We start from the raw sequence: 21,305 nt of genomic DNA, 5'->3' as shown, positions 1-21,305 counted from the left end.
GATTACGGCAGCCTGACAATCACAACGGGGAAGGAGTGCAGCAGTACAGTGAGTCTAGCAGCTTTCACAGTGATGATTACAGATTTCTATCCCTTTCTCACCTTGCTTGTGTCTGCTTGGTACTCGTGAACAAGATCCATGGAATAAGTATCAGAAAAAAATATATTGATCTGTCTATGCTTGCAGCAAATAAATGCATAACATTATTCTGGGAAATCAGAGAATTCTCCTACTTTAACACATTGGCTAAATGAAATATCTAGCTACATCCTTTTGGACAAGATTTAGGTCCTACTTTAACGTCAAAGGCACACCACATGATTTCCAAAATATCTGCCACATCAGATTCGTGTCAATAAGAGCAGATCAATAATAAATAAGACATGTCAATATTAACAATGTGTTTTTGTTTGTTTGATTGTTTGTCTGTATGCATAGTTGTACCTGTTCTGATACTGTACCTGTGTGTATGCAACTCATGGGGAGGAAATACAAAATTAAAGCTGGTATTATGGAAGCTATTCATTGTATCTTCTTCTTTTACCCGCACTAGACAATACATTCATAAAAAAGGAAGTGAGGAATCATGGTTCAACTTCAAGGTGACAAAAACAGTGACAAAAACAAGCACCACCTCAGTCTCCAAGGAACCAGCTGTTACTGACATGCATTGTCTTAAGCATCACTTTAGAATGGGTGGCCATTTCCCACCAAGAGACACCTGCAGTAAGTGAAGATGTCTGGAGATTAGCGGTGAATTTTGCCTGGTCCCGGATCTGTTTGTGCTGTCTTTCCAACTCCTACAGATGTAGGATCTTAATTTGAGCCAGTTTGCTACAGGAGGAAAATAATCCTGCAGCAACAGGAAATGTGAATTATTATGCTGATTATAATTAGTGGACAATTTTGTAGGGGTTGATACATTTTCTGTTATGGAAAATCAAGTCCATTTTAAAGTGGAAATTATCAACTTTAGAATACTTTTTAAACCTTGAATACACTACAAGTTTGCATTTCCTAATCTGCAGGAAAATTCTCAGCAACAAAAGATTGATCAAATTAAAGATCCTACATCTGTATGGTCATTGCATAACAGCCCGAACAGATCTGGGACCAGGCTATAGTGAACTCTGCCAAATATGCCAACTGAGTTTCAGTCACCCCAGATAAAGGCTGGCAATAATGGAGGGTGTAAGTGACACCGGCAGAAAGGAACATCTCTTTCACTCATTCCTTCCATGTTAAAAAGTGGCGTGCATGTCATCCGCCCACAGAACGAGTGTCACACCCAGAGATGACTGAAAGCTTAAATCAACATTCTTCCATGTTATGTTGTTCAAACGCTGAACACAATGAATGAAAACGTATTTTCCTTTTGCTACAGACATAGGAAGTGGAAACAGTCTAAACATTAAATGGGGCCTTTTCTTAGTCATTTTCTGTCACTTGTAAATAAACGTTAATTATAATTTGTTGCTTTGTTTGTTCAATTACAGGTACAAATTAAGTTTTCTGTGAAAGAATTTAAGGATATGATTGATTGATTGAATTTGTATTTTTTTTCATTTTATCTGACAAAAATACATATACACACAGTACATACATTTTTTTCTCAACATTGGATGAGCCTTCTGGCTTTGACTGGATATTGCTAACTACTGTAGACCTAGGTTTGGTTTGAAATCATAAAAACGTTTGTTTTGGGCACTTGAGGACAGTTAATCTAAAATCTCTGCAACTAGAATGTGTAAAAATTAACCAAGCGGGTAAGCTGAGTTACAACTACACAACTAGGCCTCTATCAGTACAGAAATAAGTGTCCTACAGATCATGGAAGAGCCTGATCTTTTACCTGCAGTGCCATTACACATTAAGGTCACATCTTATTTGAAGATATGATAGGGTTATGAGTAAGGGTCTGGTTAAGTGAGGTTTGGGGTTAAGGTTAGGGTAAGGGTTAAGGGGTAATGTTAAGGTTTAGAGTTAGGTCAGAGTAGGTGCAGTGGAGGCTGCTGAGGGTAGGACGGCTCATAATAATGGCTGGAATGGAGTGAAAAGAATGGTATCAAACACACGAAAACCAAAACAAACATGTCCTTGATACCATTCCATTAACTCCATTCCGGCCATTATTATAAGCCGTCCTCCCCTCAGCAGCCTCCACTGGGTTAGTGGCTAGTTAGTTGAACAAGTTGTTGGTAGTTAGTTGAGCATCTATATGGTTGACAAACTGCACAGACCATCCACAGATAGACAGACATTTCAGTAGGTCTACCAATCATCTAAACATGTAATTAAATTAAATATTTCTACACTTTGAACCGTCTTACTTCATTCAAAAAGTGACAGTGCACTACATCTAAAAACAAGGCAACAGTAAACATGTCGTCCCCCACAAATGATGCAGCCAATTAGTGACAACAATTCAAGCTCAAACGTGACAGGAGACATGCTTGTTCAAAGTTTGGAATTTCAGTTGATAACTATAGCTCTCCCTTTGGGCCAATCAGTGTAATTTTGTAAATGCCGGATCTAAGTTTTGTCAAAATCGGGCTGGTGGAGTCTGAGATATCGCGTATGACTAACTAACTTACGAATGTACAAAGACAGCTCCAACACGCTTGGCTCTAGATTACACCTACAGTATCTAAACATACTTTACATTGTTTGCGAGATCAGGCATAATATCACCATAATTAGTGTTCATTTTCGGAAGTTGCTTTCATTTCAGCGAATCTAATTTGTAAACATTTCAACTGTATTAAATAATTACTTTTTTCAAGTCCACAGGAAATTAACCAAAATACAGTACCAGTCAAAAGTTTGAACACACCTACTCATTCAAGGATTTTTCTTTATTTTTACTATTTTCTACATTGTAGAATAATAGTGAAGACATCAAAACTATGAAATAACACATATGGAATCATGTAGTAACCAAAAAAGTGTTAAACAAATCAAAATATATTTTAGATTTTAGATTCTTCAAAGTAGCCACCATTTGCCTTGATGACAGCTTGATTGCACACTCTTGGCATTCATGCTTGTAATCGTTAAGGACTGGGGAGTTTTTCAGGATAAAAAAGAAACAGAATGGAGCTAAGCACAGGCAAAATCCTAGAGGAAAACCTGGTTCAGTCTGCTTTCCACCAGACATTGGGAGGTGAATTCACCTTTCAGCAGGACAATATCCTAAAACACAAGTTCAAATCTATACTGGAGTTGCTTACCAAGAACACAGTGAATGTTTCTGAATGGCTGAGTTACTTTTGACTTAAATCTGCTTGAAAATCTATGGCAAAACCTGATAATGGTTGTCTAATAATAATGATCAACAACCAATTTAACAGAGCTTGAAGAATTTTGAAAAGATTAATGGGCAAATGTTGCACAATCCAGGTGTGCAAAGCTCTTATAGACTTACCCAGAAGGACTCACAGTTGTAAACGCTGCCAAAGGTGCTTCTACAAAGTTTTGACTCAGGGGTGTGAATACTTATGTAAATGAGATATTTCTGTATTTCATTTTCAATACATTTGGAAACATGTTTTCACTTTGTCATTATGGAGTATTGTGTGTAGATGGGTGAGAAAAAAAAAGTTTTCTTCAAGCTGTAACGCAACAAAATGTGGAATAAGTAAAGGGGTATGAATACTTTCTGAAGGCACTGTATGGGATGTAATTTTTTAGCTTTGAAAGCAATAAATACAACAGATTGAATGCCTTTGATTCCTTTACTAATTAATCTGCGTTGTTTAATCAGTAAGACACTAATAACAAGTAACACATGACTTGAATGTGTCCTATATCTTGCACATAAAAGAACAATGAAAGGTGGCCATATTACTGACGTGAAGACAGTGGTTTGACTTTGGCAGGAGCTCAACGGAACGGAGTACCTCAAATGTTCTACTGCTAGAGCTCCTGTTCCTCTTATAGTAAATGTGCTCAAAAGTATTGTGGAGCTCCTGTTCCTCTTATAGAATATTATTGACATTGTTAACTTTATTAATTACTTTTCATGTGTTTTTCTATCCATAAAACTGACTACCATATGAACAACTAATATTCTTTGTTTTGGCATCAATCAAATCCTGTTCACCTGTCCTTTAGAACACAGCACCAGCTTATAACAACTAAGTGATGTGACATCACCCTAGACCTGGCAGGTTCACCTAAGTGACATTTCCCTAGACCTGGCAGGTTAACCTGACATGACATCTCCCTAGACCTGGCAGGTTAACCTAAGTGACATCTCCCTAGACCTGGCAGGTTAACCTAAGTGACATCTCCCTAGACCTGGCAGGTTAACCTAAAGTGACATCTCCCTAGACCTGGCAGGTTCACCTAAGTGAAATCTCCCTAGACAAAGTAAAGGACCAATAATGTATTCTACAGGAGGACTACACCACAACATTAATCATTACACATATTTGCACATCATTCTAATGAATAAATGTCCAATAAGTGCAATGCATTCAATATGCTATTTGTGATGACTTGGTGATTCATTCCTTTGAATTACTTTTAAAACAAAATGGGAAGCCCATTAGGCCTGAAAACAAATACAAACGAGGTTCAGACAGAAGGAAGTCTGTTGTGAGAGCTATACAGATTTCCCCCTGAGGTATTCTTTATCAAGATATTGTACTTCCTCCCAAGACACCAGTGTGTTTTTGTTACTTGGTAGATAGTGTACTTCCTCCCAAGACACCAGTGTGTTTCTGTTACTTGGTAGATATTGTACTTCCTCCCAAGACACCAGTGTGTTTCTGTTACTTGGTAGATATTGTACTTCCTCCCAAGACACCAGTGTGTTTCTGTTACTTGGTAGATATTGTACTTCCTCCCAAGACACCAGTGTGTTTCTGTTACTTGGTAGATATTGTACTTCCTCCCAAGACACCAGTGTGTTTCTGTTACTTGGTAGATATTGTACTTCCTCCCAAGACACCAGTGTGTTTCTGTTACTTGGTAGTGTGGAGTATCTCCCATCTGGGATTGTCTAAAACATCTTCCCTGGGACTAGTAACCAGGTGATGGCAAGGAAACATGAACCAATGCAGTCTAGTTTAATGCAGTCTAGTTTATGCAGAGTTTATGCAGTCACTCAATGCAATGACTGTGGTATGAAATCATTCTAGAATGGCCTACACATTCATTTGGAAAGCCTCAAAATGCCAATTGGGTTGGCTTTACCTAAAAACAAATATTACATTCTCAATGGATTAATAGTGTCGCAATCCAATTTAACCCCTTAGATGAGGAAATTGTATGAAAGAACAAAACAGAAGTTGTATGAAATGTCGCTATTTAAATTGTGCCTTTCACAATACATATGATCATCCTCAATTAGTTATGTTTACATCATGGTCTGCATCCTCAATGTGAGTTTGTGTGGTACTGAACTGCAGGTAGCCTATATTGCATATTGAGATAGTGGTGGTCCTATATTGCATATAGAGATAGTGGTGGTCCTATATTGCATATTGAGATAGTGGTGGTCCTATATTGCATATTGAGATAGTGGTGGTCCTATATTGCATATTGAGATAGTGGTGGTCCTATATTGCATATTGAGATAGTGGTGGTCCTATATTGCATATTGAGATAGTGGTGGTCCTATATTGCATATTGAGATAGTGGTGGTCCTATATTACATATAGAGATAGTGGTGGTCCTATATTACATATAGAGATAGTGGTGGTCCTATATTGCATATTGAGATAGTGGTGGTCCTATATTACATATAGAGATAGTGGTGGTCCTATATTACATATAGAGATAGTGGTGGTCCTATATTGCATATTGAGATAGTGGTGGTCCTATATTGCATATTGAGATAGTGGTGGTCCTATATTACATATTGAGATAGTGGTGGTCCTATATTACATATAGAGATAGTGGTGGTCCTATATTACATATAGAGATAGTGGTGGTCCTATATTACATATAGAGATAGTGGTGGTCCTATATTACATATTGAGATAGTGGTGGTCCTATATTGCATATTGAGATAGTGGTGGTCCTATATTACATATTGAGATAGTGGTGGTCCTATATTGCATATTGAGATAGTGGTGGTCCTATATTGCATATAGAGATAGTGGTGGTCCTATATTACATATAGAGATAGTGGTGGTCCTATATTACATATAGAGATAGTGGTGGTCCTATATTACATATTGAGATAGTGGTGGTCCTATATTGCATATTGAGATAGTGGTGGTCCTATATTGCATATAGAGATAGTGGTGGTCCTATATTACATATAGAGATAGTGGTGGTCCTATATTGCATATTGAGATAGTGGTGGTCCTATATTACATATTGAGATAGTGGTGGTCTTATATTACATATTGAGATAGTGGTGGTCCTATATTACATATTGAGATAGTGGTGGTCCTATATTACATATAGAGATAGTGGTGGTCCTATATTGCATATTGAGATAGTGGTGGTCCAGGTCAAACTTTGCGATGCTGAAGGACAGCTCCGCCATTCAGCCAGTTGCATTCCTAATTTCCCTGATTAAGAGTCGGACAAACTTTGTCACAACAGGTCAATTATTAATAATATATCACATATGCACACTGTTTAAGTGGCCTAGCTGACAAATTAAAATTGAGAATATTGCGTGTATTAAAAGTGTATCTCATAGGCCTACACTTCACACATGTGAGTAGCCTCAGACTGGTCTCACAGACCAGACATAACATAGTAAATGTAAATCCGGGACACTCAAATTAGTATGATATGTTACGTTTGGTGTGGTTACATAAGATGGGTTACTTAAGGTGGTTGGTCTGGGTGGGTTAGCATTAGCCACCTAGCTAACGTTAGCCACAACAAATTAGAATTCGTAACATATTCTACGAGTTGCAATTCATAACATATACAAAATGGATGATGGACATCCAATAATTAATACATACCATACTAAAGCTAACATATCATACTAAATGGAGTGTCTCAGATTTAAGTACAGAATAATACGAAATGCTCCGAAACCACGTTGGTAGCCTACGTTCAAATGAAAGGATCACTCACAGGCCAGATGTCAATTTGATGTGCAAGATTATCCACCCAATTCTCCCAAAGAGGTTGACAAAATGGCAGACCTTCACAGTGATTTCATTGTTGTTTGAGTATGCATCAGCTATAAACATCACACACTCTCCAAACCTCTCTGGGTCAAGTTCAGGTGACGACACTTCACAGGAGGTTGGTGGCACCTTAATTAGGGAGAACGGGCTTGTGGTAATGACTGGAGTGGAATCAGTGGAATGGTATCAGAAACATCAAACACATGGTTTCCAGGTGTTTGATGCCATTCCATTTGCTCCGTTCCGGACATTATTATGAGCCGTTCTCCCCTCAGCAGCCTCCACTGGTGCACTTAGCTCACTGAAGGTTGCAGATAGAAATGTGCGCGCAGAGTTATAATATATAATATAATAATATAATATATAATATGCCATTTAGCAGACGCTTTTATCCAACGCGACTTACGATGTATGTGTGCATACATTTTTACGTATGGGTGGTCCCGGGGTTCGAACCCACTACCCTGGTGTTACAAGCGCCATGCTCTACCAATTGAGCTACAGAGGACCACTAGGACTTGAGTTCATGGTGGACTTTGCCTGTGTTGACGTGTAGTGAGCTACTTGCACCCTTAGCGACTGCAGTGGCTTCACTCAAGTCATGCAGGGAGGAAGGAAGGAAACACACCTAGGGAGGAAGGAAACACACCTAGGGAGGAAGGAAACACACCTAGGGAGGAAGAAGGAAACACACCTAGGGAGGAAGGAAGATGCACACCTAGGGAGGAAGGAAGATGCACACCTAGGGAGGAAGGAAACGCACACCTAGGGAGGAAGGAAACACACCTAGGGAGGAAGAAGGAAACACACCTAGGGAGGAAGAAGGAAACACACCTAGGAAGGAAGGAAACACACCTAGGAAGGAAGAAGGAAACACACCTAGGGAGGAAGAAGGAAACACACCTAGGGAGGAAGAAGGAAACACACCTAGGGAGGAAGGAAACACACCTAGGGAGGAAGAAGGAAACACACCTAGGAAGGAAGAAGGAAACACACCTAGGAAGGAAGAAGGAAACACACCTAGGGAGGAAGAAGGAAACACACCTAGGGAGGAAGAAGGAAACACACCTAGGGAGGAAGAAGGAAACACACCTAGGAAGGAAGAAGGAAACACACCTAGGAAGGAAGAAGGAAACACACCTAGGGAGGAAGAAGGAAACACACCTAGGGAGGAAGGAAGATACACACGCACAGGGATCAAGGTGGACGTGCGCAGGGATCAAGGTGGACGTGTGCAGGGAGGAAGGAGGTCATGCCTGCCTCCAGGCTGGATCATCCAGTGACCCTGGCCTGCTTGAGGATCTCTCTTGCACTGGTCCTGTTTGGCCCCGGTCCAGTTTCCAAGACATTTACCATGTAAAAACATAATTTCAACATTAAGTGTTGATAATTGTTGCGTGTGCATTCCCATCATCTAATGACTGTGGAGATGGATCATCATGTGACCTCTGCCATGGAGAGCTCAGTAAAGCAGCCCTGGATACAGTATCACCTGGGGCCCCAGAGAGACTCTGGACACTGATAGAATGAAATAACTTCACATCATACATTTTACGCCATTTTAATAAATAGTTGTATTTTTAAATAAGTTTAAATGTTTGCTAAATGTAAACCAGTTTGTTGAACATTTGGAGCGTTGATCTCTGGATGTACAGTGGGGAGATCAAGTATTTGATACACTGCCGTTTTTGCAGGTTTTCCTGCTTACAAAGCATGTAGAGGTCTGTAATTTTTATCATAGGTACACTTCAACTGTGAGAGACGGAATCTAAAACAAAAATACAGAAAATCACATTCTATGATTTTTAAGTAATTAATTTGCATTTTATTGCATGACATAAGTATTTGATACATCAGAAAAGCAGAACTTAATATTTGGTACAGAAACCTTTGTTTGCAATTACAGAGATCATACGTTTCCTGTAGGTCTTGACCAGGTTTGCACACACTGCAGCAGGGATTTTGGCCCACTCCTCCATACAAACCTTCTCCAGATCCTTCAAGTTTCGGGGCTGTCGCTGGGCAATACGGACTTTCAGCTCCCTCCAAAGACTTTCTATTGGGTTCAGGTCTGGAGACTGGCTAGGCCACTCCAGGACCTTGAGATGCTTCTTACGGAGCCACTCCTTAGTTGCCCTGGCTGTGTGTTTCGGGTCATTGTCATGCTCGAAGACCCAGCCACGACCCATCTTCAATGCTCTTACTGAGGGAAGGAGGTTGTTGGCCAAGATCTCGCGATACATGGCCCCATCCATCCTCCCCTCAATACGGTGCAGTTTGTCTTTGCAGAAAAGCATCCAAAGAATGATGTTTCCACAGCTTCACGGTTGGGATGGTGTTCTTGGGGTTGTACTCATCCTTCTTCTTCCTCCAAACACAGCGAGTGGAGTTTAGACCAAAAAGCTCTATTTTTGTCTCATCAGACCACATGACCTTCTCCGATCCCTCCTCTGGATCATCCAGATGGTCATTGGCAAACTTCAGACGGGCCTGGACATGCGCTGGCTTGAGCAGGGGGACCTTGTGTGCACTGCTGGATTTTAATCCATGACGGCGTAGTGTGTTACTAATGGTTTTCTTTGAGACTGTGGTCCCAGCTCTCTTCAGGTCATTGACCAGGTCCTGCCGTGTAGTTCTGGGCTGATCCCTCACCTTCCTCATGATCATTGATGCCCCACAAGGTGAGATCTTGCATGGAGCCCCAGACCGAGGGTGATTGACCGTCATCTTGAACTTCTTCCATTTTCTAATAATTGCGCCAACAGTTGTTGCCTTCTCACCAAGCTGCTTGCCTATTGTCCTGTAGCCCATCCCAGCCTTGTGCAGGTCTACAATTTTATCCCTGATGTCCTTACACAGCTCTCTGGTCTTGGCCATTGTGGAGAGGTTGGAGTCTGTTTGATTGAGCGTGTGGACAGGTGTCTTTTATACAGGTAACGAGTTCAAACAGGTGCAGTTAATACAGGTAATGAGTGGAGAACAGGAGGGCTTCTTAAAGAAAAACTAACAGGTCTGTGAGAGACGGAATTCTTACTGGTTGGTAGGTGATCAAATACTTATGTCATGCAATAAAATGCAAATTAATAACTTAAAAATCATACAATGTGATTTTCTATATTTTTGTTTTAGATTCCATCTCTCACAGTTGAAGTGTACCTATGATAAAAATTACAGACCTCTACATGCTTTGTAAGTAGGAAAACCTGCAAAATCAGCAGTGTATCAAATACTTGTTCTCCCCACTGTATTACGAAAACCATCACTGTTATAAGAGATGATTTCACCTCATAATGGAAATGTCATATTCTTGATGCAAAATGAGTAATCAAACATCTTAAAAAATGAACGGTAGTTTGTTGAATTCCAGACAGACTTTCCAGAGAGTTCAATCCTCTTCCCTATTATAATAAATATGACAGGTGAATAAAATGTGAGCTCACTGCCACGTGTCTGCAATATCACACCTTACCACAAGATGTCAGTATTTTCAAATGGAAACTAATTACAGGGTAGATTTCTGAAAAGTCCACAGGTTGGGGAATCCTAATACCTAGTACATGTATTAGCTGCATGTTTTCAGTATGTCTGGATTGTTTTGGTCAAATGTGTTCATTCAACTACAGTGATGGCTTACAATGGCCAATAAAAAAACGTCAAAGTTGTTTATCACCTGAACATCCCCAAAGCCATATAAAAATAAATATCTGTTGTAACATAGCATTAATAAGTTGGCTATGAAGATAGCAGATGATAGTATTTTTCAACCTAATGAAATCTAATTCAATCACAGTTGTTACTAGTTTCTTTAACTTGCACAATGACCCAGTCTTTCTTGAGTTCACTGTGTTCTCTGGCAAGCAGCAATCTTTCTTAATATCTTTTGTAAAAACATTGCATAGCAACAGTAGCTCCGCTGTAGAGAATGAGAGGGAATCCTCAGTGATTGATAACATTTTCAACTGTTTCTGAAACGACTTCTAACATCAACAGTTGGGACATAATAGACCAAATCTACTAGAGGCCTTCAAGTTCAGGCCATGACCCACCTATTGCTTTGACAATGAAGAACTCCCCTGTGACAAACCCAAACAAACAAAGAGCAAATGGGTCTAGCCACAAACCAGTAGGTCGCAACCTGAACCGACCATTTGGTTTCCACCACATGCTGTGGACAGAACCCCTTGGTGCGGAACCACCTCTATTGACTGTTGAGGCCTAATTTGGCCACCACTTGGGGTGTCATAATCTAGGCACTTGTCATCTCCCGTCTGGATTACTGCAACTCGCTGTTGGCTGGGCTCCCTGCCTGTGCCATTAAACCCCTACAACTTATCCAGAACGCTGCAGCTCGTCTGGTGTTCAACCTTCCCAAGTTCTCTCATGTCACCCCGCTCCTCCGCACACTCCACTGGCTACCAGTTGAAGCTCGCATCTACTACAAAACCATGGTGCTTGCCTACGGAGGGTGGTTGTCCCACTGGCTATCCTAAGTTGAATGCACCAATTTGTAAGTCGCTCTGGATAAGAGCGTCTGCTAAATGACTTAAATGTAAATAATTCAAAGTGCCAATGGAAACGGGGCTATAGTGTAACATCAGCATAAACCATCAGGTGGCCTCTTGCAGCACATTCATTAGAATACAGTACATCCTATTGTGTGTGCTGCCAGTGGTGCCAACGTGACTGGAGGTTGGTAGGTTGGAGTTGATTAGGTTGTCTGCTTGGTTGTGGTGCTCTGGTGTCTGTTGGCGAGGTCGGTGTGTATCTGGCAGACAGACAGACACTCCCTGGCCCAGTCTGCCCTGCGTAATTCATAATTAATGGTGGGTAAGCAGCTCAGGCGCACTCCCTCTCTGGCTGGGGCACGGTGCGCCAGCCTCGCCACCGAGGTCACCTCCGGCTCTGACACAGCTGCCAGTTAGTGGCATAACGCGCTGTTATTCAGCACAGTGCCTATAAGAGAGCACTAAGACAAAGCGCCCAGATAAACACTAATTAGCTGGTTTGGTTTAGTCAAATGGCAGCAATCATCAGGGAATGATCTCATTGTCTTTGGTTAATGATAATCTCTGCTGTTCATCGTCTGAAATACAGATTGATGAAACTATTCTCAATGTTTTGCTGCATTCGATAACAATGTTTATTCTGCTTCTGAATTTGAATTAGATAAGCATCGGATTTCAAAATAAGTCAGGCGACCAAACAAATTAGATCACCCTCAGATGATTTAGATTAGAAAAGCAAAACAAATGTAATGACAAAAGTTCTATCTACCTCCAAGACCGGCAACTTCATAAGCTCCATCTTACACAGTGAAGTGTGTTGATGCCTCGAGGCTTCCTCTGTCTTTCTTCCTCAGTCTCTACCCCTCTTCCTCCCTCTTTCACTCAGTCAACTCTTACCTCCCCTGCTTTAATCTGCTCTACTCAAACCCTTCCGTGCCCCCTCTCTCTCCCGATCCCATCTACAGACGCCTCACACGGGCCCCAAACCCAATGAGCGTAGGGTCACCCTGGTGCTAATCTGATCAGACAGACAGTGAGATGAGACGAGCCCAGCTGCAAGTGCTCCTCTCCTGGGTCTCCGGACTCTGAAGCACCATGAATTCCTCTAATGCTATCAGAGCCATCTGAATGGCACTAGAGCAGGAGGATGGTCTTGTGGAGGATAGGGCCAATAGGGAAAATAAAAAGAGCCAAAGCCTGGAGTCTGGGAAAGGCCTAATTAAAGGGCTGGGAGACAAACTGGCTGTCAGGAGGAAAGGTAATATTATTAGGGTCTGTGGAGAGAGGGAGAGAGAAGGGCTGCAGTCTATAAAATGTCAGGAGAGGGGAGCTCTCCTGAGCCTGGGGTCGAGCGGCCTAAATTAGTTTACAGCTCAATGTGCTTAAACTCACCGGGCTCCATACAATTAAGTCCTTGCTCAGGTTTGTGTTTTGTGGGTGTAGAGGACTGATAAGTTAATGGAAGTAGACAAATCGGATTGCGACTCAATCGTCTTGGCCGAAATGAATTGTGCGTTTTGATACGCCAAACCATATTGATACACTTTGATTGATACATCTTCTAAGCAAATAAAGAGAATTAAACAGGAACATGGTTGCATATTTGAAGAAAGAGATCATTGGACGCCAACATCTAAGAAAAATGTCTTTATTTTACAACTTTAAAAAGAGACTTTTAAGCACAAAGATTCACTCTTTTATATAAACACTTTCTTCATCTGCATAAAAAAATGGTAGCATGTGCACATTGTGCTTGTCTGTACAACCGCTCTCTGGGCGCCCCTCGGCAGCGGGGACCCAGTCAACATTTTATTGCATAAGTCACATGTGATCCGCACATGTCAATTTACAGGATAGTGGAAAGAATCAAGTTGAAAAGAGAGAAACTAAAGACTGTAGAAAGTTTCCAGTGAACAGTGAACAACAGCAGCAGCTTTCACAAAGGAAGGCGTTGCACATTGTCCAGAAGAAACTAAATCCAACAGAAATGTAGACCAACTAATGCAGTTACTGTGGTTGTGCTTTACTCTCAAACAAAAAACAGCTTGCCCTAAGCAAACACTTCCACCATTTAAACTAATGCTAAACAAAACAAGCTGGTAAAATACAACCCTTGAGGAGGATCTGCAGTTATGAGCCTATTTTTCCCTTTGAAATTTGAATGAGCACTAACGCTAGTTGTACGGTTGCACACATCCCCTTAGACAGCCGAGTTTTACATATCTTCTGTTTGCTATAACTTCCGACGCTACTCTATAGAATCTACATTTCAAAAACTAAATTTTTCGAAAGGCAGTTGATTCCCCCCCGTTGTCTCTGAGGAGAGAAGGCAGACACACTCGTTTAAGCATTACCGCTTGTCATCTTGTGATATCTCAGACTTGAGACTGACAAACTAAATTCTTAATGGAAATCAGCAGAAACTAAAAATAACACCTCAAACAACCTCGACTTTTAAAGACTTTGGTATGAACAAAATGAAGCTTTCAATAAACACAGGTCCTATTGGTAGGCCTAACTGTCCCAATTTCCCTTTAAAGAACGTACTTATTTCTTAGTCCCGTCCAATGGTAAGTATGAAATATGCATAGTGGTATCCATGAGAAGAAATGTGATTGAATGGAAATGATCAACCAATGATTAAGAGAATCAAACAATATCCATTGAATATCCAAATCAGGGCGATCTCAAGTTATGACAGGTTCAGAGTGCAATTCATCAGCAACCAATGCCTTGCCTCCAGAATGAAATCAGAGCAGGGCACAAGAGGGCAAAGGGTCACAGAGGGTGAAGCAGTGACCGTCTGAACCCTGTGACTGACATGGAAGCTGGGAGATCAGGTGGAGCAGGTAGAAACACAGCCTGGTGCCAGATGTGTTTGTGCCATCTGGTGAAATCCTATGGTCATCGTCGTGCTAAAACAACAGGTATGGGACCAGGCTAGGAAACACAAGGTTGGGGCTTTTGAGTTTGAGAACGACTGCACCTTCGACTGACACTGAATTTCACTGATGTAGTAAACGAAGGTAAACCCCATTGACACTGACTAAACCATTTCCTCTGCATGTTCTAATGAAAACATGGAGCTCACTCCAAGCTCTTTCGACCTTTTCCTCTCTGACAGCAGTGGTTGATACCAGACTCCCACCAGTAGTAGGCTTTCCTTTCATTATTTTATGTGTCATTGGCATCGCCTCAAAGAGCGAAGACCTACGTTACTAAAATCGTTGGATTTCGCCTTTATCAAGTTAAAAAGTGATTTACGAAAATGGGAGAAATGGAGTGTTCCGTTGAACAAAGAACATTTCAATCCCCTTACGCAATTTAGAATTCCTGCAGCCGGTTGGAGACGGTGAAACCCGATCCCTCCGCAGAACATCCTTTTCACAAACCATCTTTGATCTGACTCCATATCAGTCAGAAGTGAAACCGTCTTAGTCATGGCCAGCCATTTTTCACCAGCCAGTTAAAAAGCTGAATCATTCCTTGCTGCCTCGGCTGCACCACAGCCAGGCTCGCAAGACTCAAACCTATTAACTTTCTGAATTAGAGGTGGCTCTGCAACCCTCTTCGCTCTCATTCACCTGTCAGTAGGCCAGGCAGGGAGATTAAACAGGCCTGAGCCCACACATGCTAACGGCTGGGAGAAAGACTGACTGTCATTAGCTTGCTTTCCGCTAGCGTCTCCCTGTGCCAAGAATTAGGGCAGCGTTCAAAACAACCTCAGCCGCAGGCGATGTTCTTGTTGAGAAACTAAAGATGTTGACAGTGTTCCTCGACACAACATGACGCCTCAATCTGCCCACTCTCACACACACGCGTTTCAAGAATTGTAGTGTAGTGATAAGCAAATGATTCATATGATTTCAAGCTTATTCATAGAGTAAACTAAACTTAGTGTAGTAGCTAGTATTAATGATAATGAATGCAACAACAGGATATGGATATGATGACAGCATTACTGAAACCATAACAATACTCTGAAAGAGAAATTACATAATTCCTTTACATTTCATTTGCTGATCAGACCCTCACAACTGGAGAGGGTTCACAAAATCAACCTACGGTGAAATAAAAATCAGTGAAATCACTAAGGAAGAATTCAAGATGGATTTTTAATGTACATGAACAGGGCTCCGGTCTCAGACTCTGAGGGGCGGCGGGCCATTTCCTGGCAGTGGGAAAAGATAGGATGTAATGTAACGACTATAGCTAATGCCTCTGGCTCCAGCATGTGGAGGATGATGGGCCGACCCCAGGGAGCTGTAATGGAAGCAAGTTGTGGCCGGGGATCGGGGATGCTGCCTCCCATTGCTGGGCTGAAATACAACCTGTGTCCCACAGCAATCAAACTGACCTGAGCGCAGCCACACGGACGCCCCCTGAACAGATTAGGCCTACGGGGCTCCACAGGGCTCCATCTTCGCCCCGAGATGAGATTGTGGTGAGGCGGTTATGAGGCCTATGGGAATGGGGATGCTTTCTGGAGATGAGAGGGGGTGAGATGTTGCTGGCCCTAAGAGCTGATCGCAGGTCAGATCTGTATATTTTATTAGGTTGGGATCGGGTTTAGATGAGCTGATTCTAGATCAGCTGGGGTTACTGATCATAATCCAGGGGAGCTATTGCTAGTGAATGATGATGGTAGTTCCTTATCTTGCAACTCTGAACACCAATCAGTGGACTGTTTACTTTCATAGAGCAAAAAATAACATTTGGTACGTTCAAAACAGCTATTATCAATGTTGTTGGAAAACTGGTCAGTCGGGGGAAAACCTCATTCAAAAAACATAATTTAGAAAGATTCTCCTCCAAAAGAGTCTTTATAAATTAGACTCTCCTCCAAATAATTATATCATACTCTATCTAGTATTTACAGTATGGTTTCAGTCAGCTATTTCTTTAGCCATCCCAAAACACAGATGAAACAGTAAAAAAATACAAATTGGAGGGGAGACTAGTGAAGGAACAAAATAAGTGTTGGAACAAAGCTATTCAATAAACCCACTCAAGACATTGTTCTTTCTCTGCATGCTGATTAGTGAAGAGCCAAATAGGGTGGGGAACATACTTTTACTCCCATACACACAGACACACTCCCTGAAGCTACGTTTGAGCATAATTACAACAGCTAGCTCGGAAAAGACCACAGCTGCAATTATAGTGGCAAAAATAAGACCCGGGACTGCAACGGCATGGAGCAAACGCTTACCGCTTTTAGACTGCAACAGACTGAACGCACCTTTCACCCTCTCTGTAACCTTACCAGATCACACACACTTAGCTACGTAGGCTGCACACACACGCACGGTATGTATGCACAGACATACAGACATACATACATACATACATACAGACATACAGACATACAGACATACATACAAACCGCCCTATTCCCTTCCACCTCCCAAAAGAGTTTATGGTCCAGGACCGGCTCCTAGTTGTGCTTGGCCCGCCCCCCCTTCAGGTAGCTCTTCCAGCGCTTCACCACGTCCCGGAAGATGGGCGCATTGTCGATGGACGCCAGCAGCTGCAGCTGGTTGATGTGCGTGGTGTGGTAGTCCCAGCGTGCCAGGTTGGGGGCCGTGCCCAGCATGTAGTGGCGCAGGTCGTAGATGCTGCCCGAGCCCGTGTCGTACAGAGGCAGCATGGCCTTGAGCGACTCCATGCCCCGAGAGAACAACATGGCCGCTTCCCGCCCTAGTTTCTCCCCTGCCGTCTCGGCCAAATCGTGGAGACCGAGCAGCGAGTATATGAAGCCGTTGAGCACGAAGGAGCCCGGCGTAGTGGGGTACTCCTCGTACCAGTCGTACTTATTCATGAAGACAGCCTTGACGCCGTGCTGATCAGAGGGCAGCTTGTAGGGGCCGGTGGCGCGCAGCGCAGCGTTGAGGTATGTCTGGTCCTTGGTAAGCAGGTAGGCGCGGACCAGAGTCGACATGGCCTGGCCCTGCGCCATGGCTGAGTACCAGCCGGGCTCCAGCGGGCGGAAGCCCTCGCCCAGCTTGCGCGTGACCATGATGGGCCATCCGCCACGCTCGTCCTGGTTGCGCAGCAGCCAGTCGCTGGCGGCGAAGAAAGCAGCCGTGTGCGCCGTGGTGGCGATGGTGACATTGTCGATGGTGCCGCGCCCGCGGACTATCAGTCTCACAACCCGCCGCGGCATCACCTGGAAACAAGGGGGGGAAAGGAGGTTGTTGTTTAACTGAAGCCATGTTTAACATGATAGGGAGATACTAACTCCCTACCTACCATGATTCACAAAACCTTTACAACAATTTTACTTCAAAGTTTCTAGTACTTTTTGACCTTTTGGGTATATGTTATTATAACACTGTAAATAGTATTTGATGGTCTTAACCAACATTTTTAAATGTATTGTTTTGTTAAATGTATTGTTTCCATATATTTCATTGTTTCTTTACAGCAGGGCTCTCCAACCCTGTTCCTGGAGAGCCACCCTCCTGTAGGTTTTAACTCCAACCCTGTTCCTGGAGAGCTACCCTCCTGTAGGTTTTAACTCCAACCCTGTTCCTGGAGAGCTACCGTACTGTTTGTTTTCACTACAACCCTGTTCCTGGAGAGCTACCGTACTGTTTGTTTTCACTACAACCCTGTTCCTGGAGAGCTACCGTACTGTTTGTTTTCACTACAACCCTGTTCCTGGAGAGCTACCGTACTGTTTGTTTTCACTACAACCCTGTTCCTGGAGAGCTACCCTCCTGTAGGTTTTCACTACAACCCTGTTCCTGGAGAGCTACCCTCCTGTAGGTTTTCACTACAACCCTGTTCCTGGAGAGCTACCCTCCTGTAGGTTTTCACTACAACCCTGTTCCTGGAGAGCTACCGTACTGTATGTTTTCACTACAACCCTGTTCCTGGAGAGCTACCGTACTGTTTGTTTTCACTACAACCCTGTTCCTGGAGAGCTACCGTACGGTTTGTTTTCACTACAACCCTGTTCCTGGAGAGCACCAGTACTGTTTGTTTTCACTACAACCCTGTTCCTGGAGAGCTACCGTACTGTTTGTTTTCACTACAACCCTGTTCCTGGAGAGCTACCCTCCTGTAGGTTTTCACTACAACCCTAATCTACTGCACCTGATTCTAATAATTAGCTGGTTGATAAACTTAATCAACTTGGGTTGGAGTGAAAACCTACAACAGGGTTGGAGAGCCCTGCTCTACACAATTAAGACTGAAGGCGTTAACCTTGGTGGCCTTGACGGCCTTGGTGTTGGACAGGCCCAAGCCCTTCCTCAGGTCGGTCAGCAGGTCCCGGGTGACTGTGGACCAGGCGGCACGCGGCCCGATGCCATAGGTGATGTCGCGGCCGCTGAAGGCGATGAGCTGAGCGGAGGTGACATAGTGGATGATGAAGGGCGCACCCTTCTCCGTGGTCTCCAGCACCACAGACACGCTTCCGTTGGAGGTGAACTTGAGGTCGAAGGAGATTATAAAGTCCTTGGAGTTGCCCAGGGGGAGGGAGACACCTTCAGAGTTCTCTGTAGTGACGGGAGGGAGAAACAACATGGTGGGTTTAGTGATTTCGCAGTTCTTCACACAGTGCTGGTAGTCACTAGGGTCCAACGTTCTCTGAACTAATGACAATGTGTGTATATGGGTTGTTTGTTCTCATGGTTAAGAACTGGGTGAGGGGGATTTTGAAGTTGGATTTTTTTTGTAACAAATTGCTGTATTTCAAAAAAGGCCCATCCCACCCAAGACAGTTTGTCTTAACCGTGCAACATCATAAAGCGCTACTGTGTCTTTCTGTAGCCTTGCATTGTAATAGGACTTTGATAAGTCTCTCTCACCCTCTCTCCCTCAGAAGCATGGGTTCTGAGAGAAAGTCCCCCCTATGGGATCCTGGTTAGTATGCGTGTGAGACAGAGAGGGAGAGGGGGGGTGAGAAAGAGAGGGACTAGAGGGAGAGGGGGGGGTGAGAGAGGGGTAGTAGAGAGAGAGGGGAAGAGAGAGGAGGAGAATAGACCAAGGTGCTGCTCGGCCCAAATCCTAATTAGGCCCCTATAAAATCCTTTTATTTTTTTCAGGTTTTTCGCTCTCAAAATCACACTTTTTAAAAATAGAAAAACTAAATTGGATGATCTACAACAATACTTAACCTACATCAGGAGACCACTTTTGAGGTCTGAATAAAAATTAAACATTTAGGGTGTAGTTACCCTTTAATTCCAGTGTGCACCTAGCAAGAGGCTGTTGCTGTTTAGCTATGTTTTCGTAGCACACATTTGCATTGTCGCACATGTGGGTAGAGTTTGCAAAACAAATATCCACTGGATTGATGCAAATAATCATGATATTCTGCCAGGTAAGCATCTGTTATTTGTAGTTAACATTTAATTTAGAAGGTTTTTGGGAAAGCTTTTCCATCTACCGGAAGATTTTTAATTAGCATCATCGCTAATGTCTACACGTAGCGGTAGCTGCGATCACCTCACATACATAGACGGGGAATTATTGTTGCCTCTTCAGAAAGTAGCAGGAAATACGAATCACTGATGCATTCTGTTCATGTCATGATAAACTTGGGAAAATTAATACATGTTTTATACATATAGTTGATTCCCTACTAAGTTCAATACATTATTGAATATTGTTGAATTACGTTTTATTGTCTGGATTACGTCCGCATCGGATTCCTTCCGCATCTAGAATTGCAACACTTCCTTGGGCAGCAGCACACACAGTTTGACAATACTACTAGGATATGTTGAATCCCTAACACATACAGTACACCAGTCAAAGGTTTGGACACACCTACTCAATCAAGGGGTTTTCTTTATTTGTAAACATTTTTACATTTTAGAATAATAGTGAAGACATCAAAACTATGAAATAACACATATGGAATTATGTAGTAACCAAAAAAGTGGTAAATAAATCAAAAATATATTTTATATTTGAGATTCTTCAAATAGCCACCCTTTGCCTTGATGACAGCTTTGCACACTCTTGGTATTCTCTCAACCAGCTTCATGAGGTAACCACCTGGAATGCATTTCAATTAACAGGTGTGCCTCCTTAAAAGTTAATTTGTGGAATTTCATTCCTTCTTCATGCGTTTGAGCCAATCAGTTGTGTTGTGACAAGGTAGGGGGGGTATACAGAAGATAGCCCTATTTGGTAAAAGACCAAGTCCATATTATGGCAAGAACAGCTCAAATAAGCAAAGAGAAACGACAGTCCATCATTACTTTAAGACATGATGGTCAGTCAATACAGAACATTAAGAACTTTGAAAGTTTCTTCAAGTGCAGTCGCAAAAACCATCAAGCGCTATGATGAAACTGGCTCTCATGAGGACCGCAACAGGAATGCAAGACCCAGAGTTACCGCTGCTGCAGATGCAGAGGATAAGTTCATTACAGTTACCAGCCTCAGAAATTGCAGCCCAAATAAATGCTTCACAGAGTTTAAGTCACAGACACATCAACATTAACTGGTAAGAGGGGACTGTGTGAATCAGGCCTTCTTGGTCGAATTGCTGCAAAGAAACCACTACTAAAGGACACCAATAAGAAGAAGATACTTGCTTGGGCCAAGAAACACGAGCAATGGACATTAGACCGGTGGAAATGTGTCCTTTGGTCTGGAGTCCAAATTTGAGATTTTTGGCTCCAACCGCCGTGTCTTTGTGAGACGCAGAGTAGGTGAACGGATGATCTCAGCA

General features: G+C 42.6%; 1 protein-coding gene across 2 annotated transcripts in view; it reads right to left on the bottom strand.

Moving 5' to 3' along the window:
• Positions 1-13,243: 13,243 nt before the first annotated feature.
• The window catches only part of glceb (glucuronic acid epimerase b), a 75,090-nt gene continuing 67,028 nt past the window's right edge, over positions 13,244-21,305 (bottom strand). For both annotated transcript variants that reach the window (XM_045209983.1, XM_041859525.2), the window contains 2 exons: positions 18,824-19,116; positions 13,244-17,780 (listed from right to left, as the gene is read on the bottom strand). In XM_045209983.1, the coding sequence (XP_045065918.1) occupies positions 17,049-17,780; positions 18,824-19,116 (1,025 nt within the window). In that variant the 3' untranslated portion in view covers positions 13,244-17,048. The remainder of the gene's footprint in view (positions 17,781-18,823; positions 19,117-21,305) is intronic.

Source organism: Coregonus clupeaformis, chromosome 32, assembly GCF_020615455.1.
Source record: "Coregonus clupeaformis isolate EN_2021a chromosome 32, ASM2061545v1, whole genome shotgun sequence".
NCBI lineage: Eukaryota > Metazoa > Chordata > Actinopteri > Salmoniformes > Salmonidae > Coregonus > Coregonus clupeaformis.
Note: the sequence above shows the minus strand (reverse complement) of the source record. Positions and strands in the feature narration are given on the sequence as shown.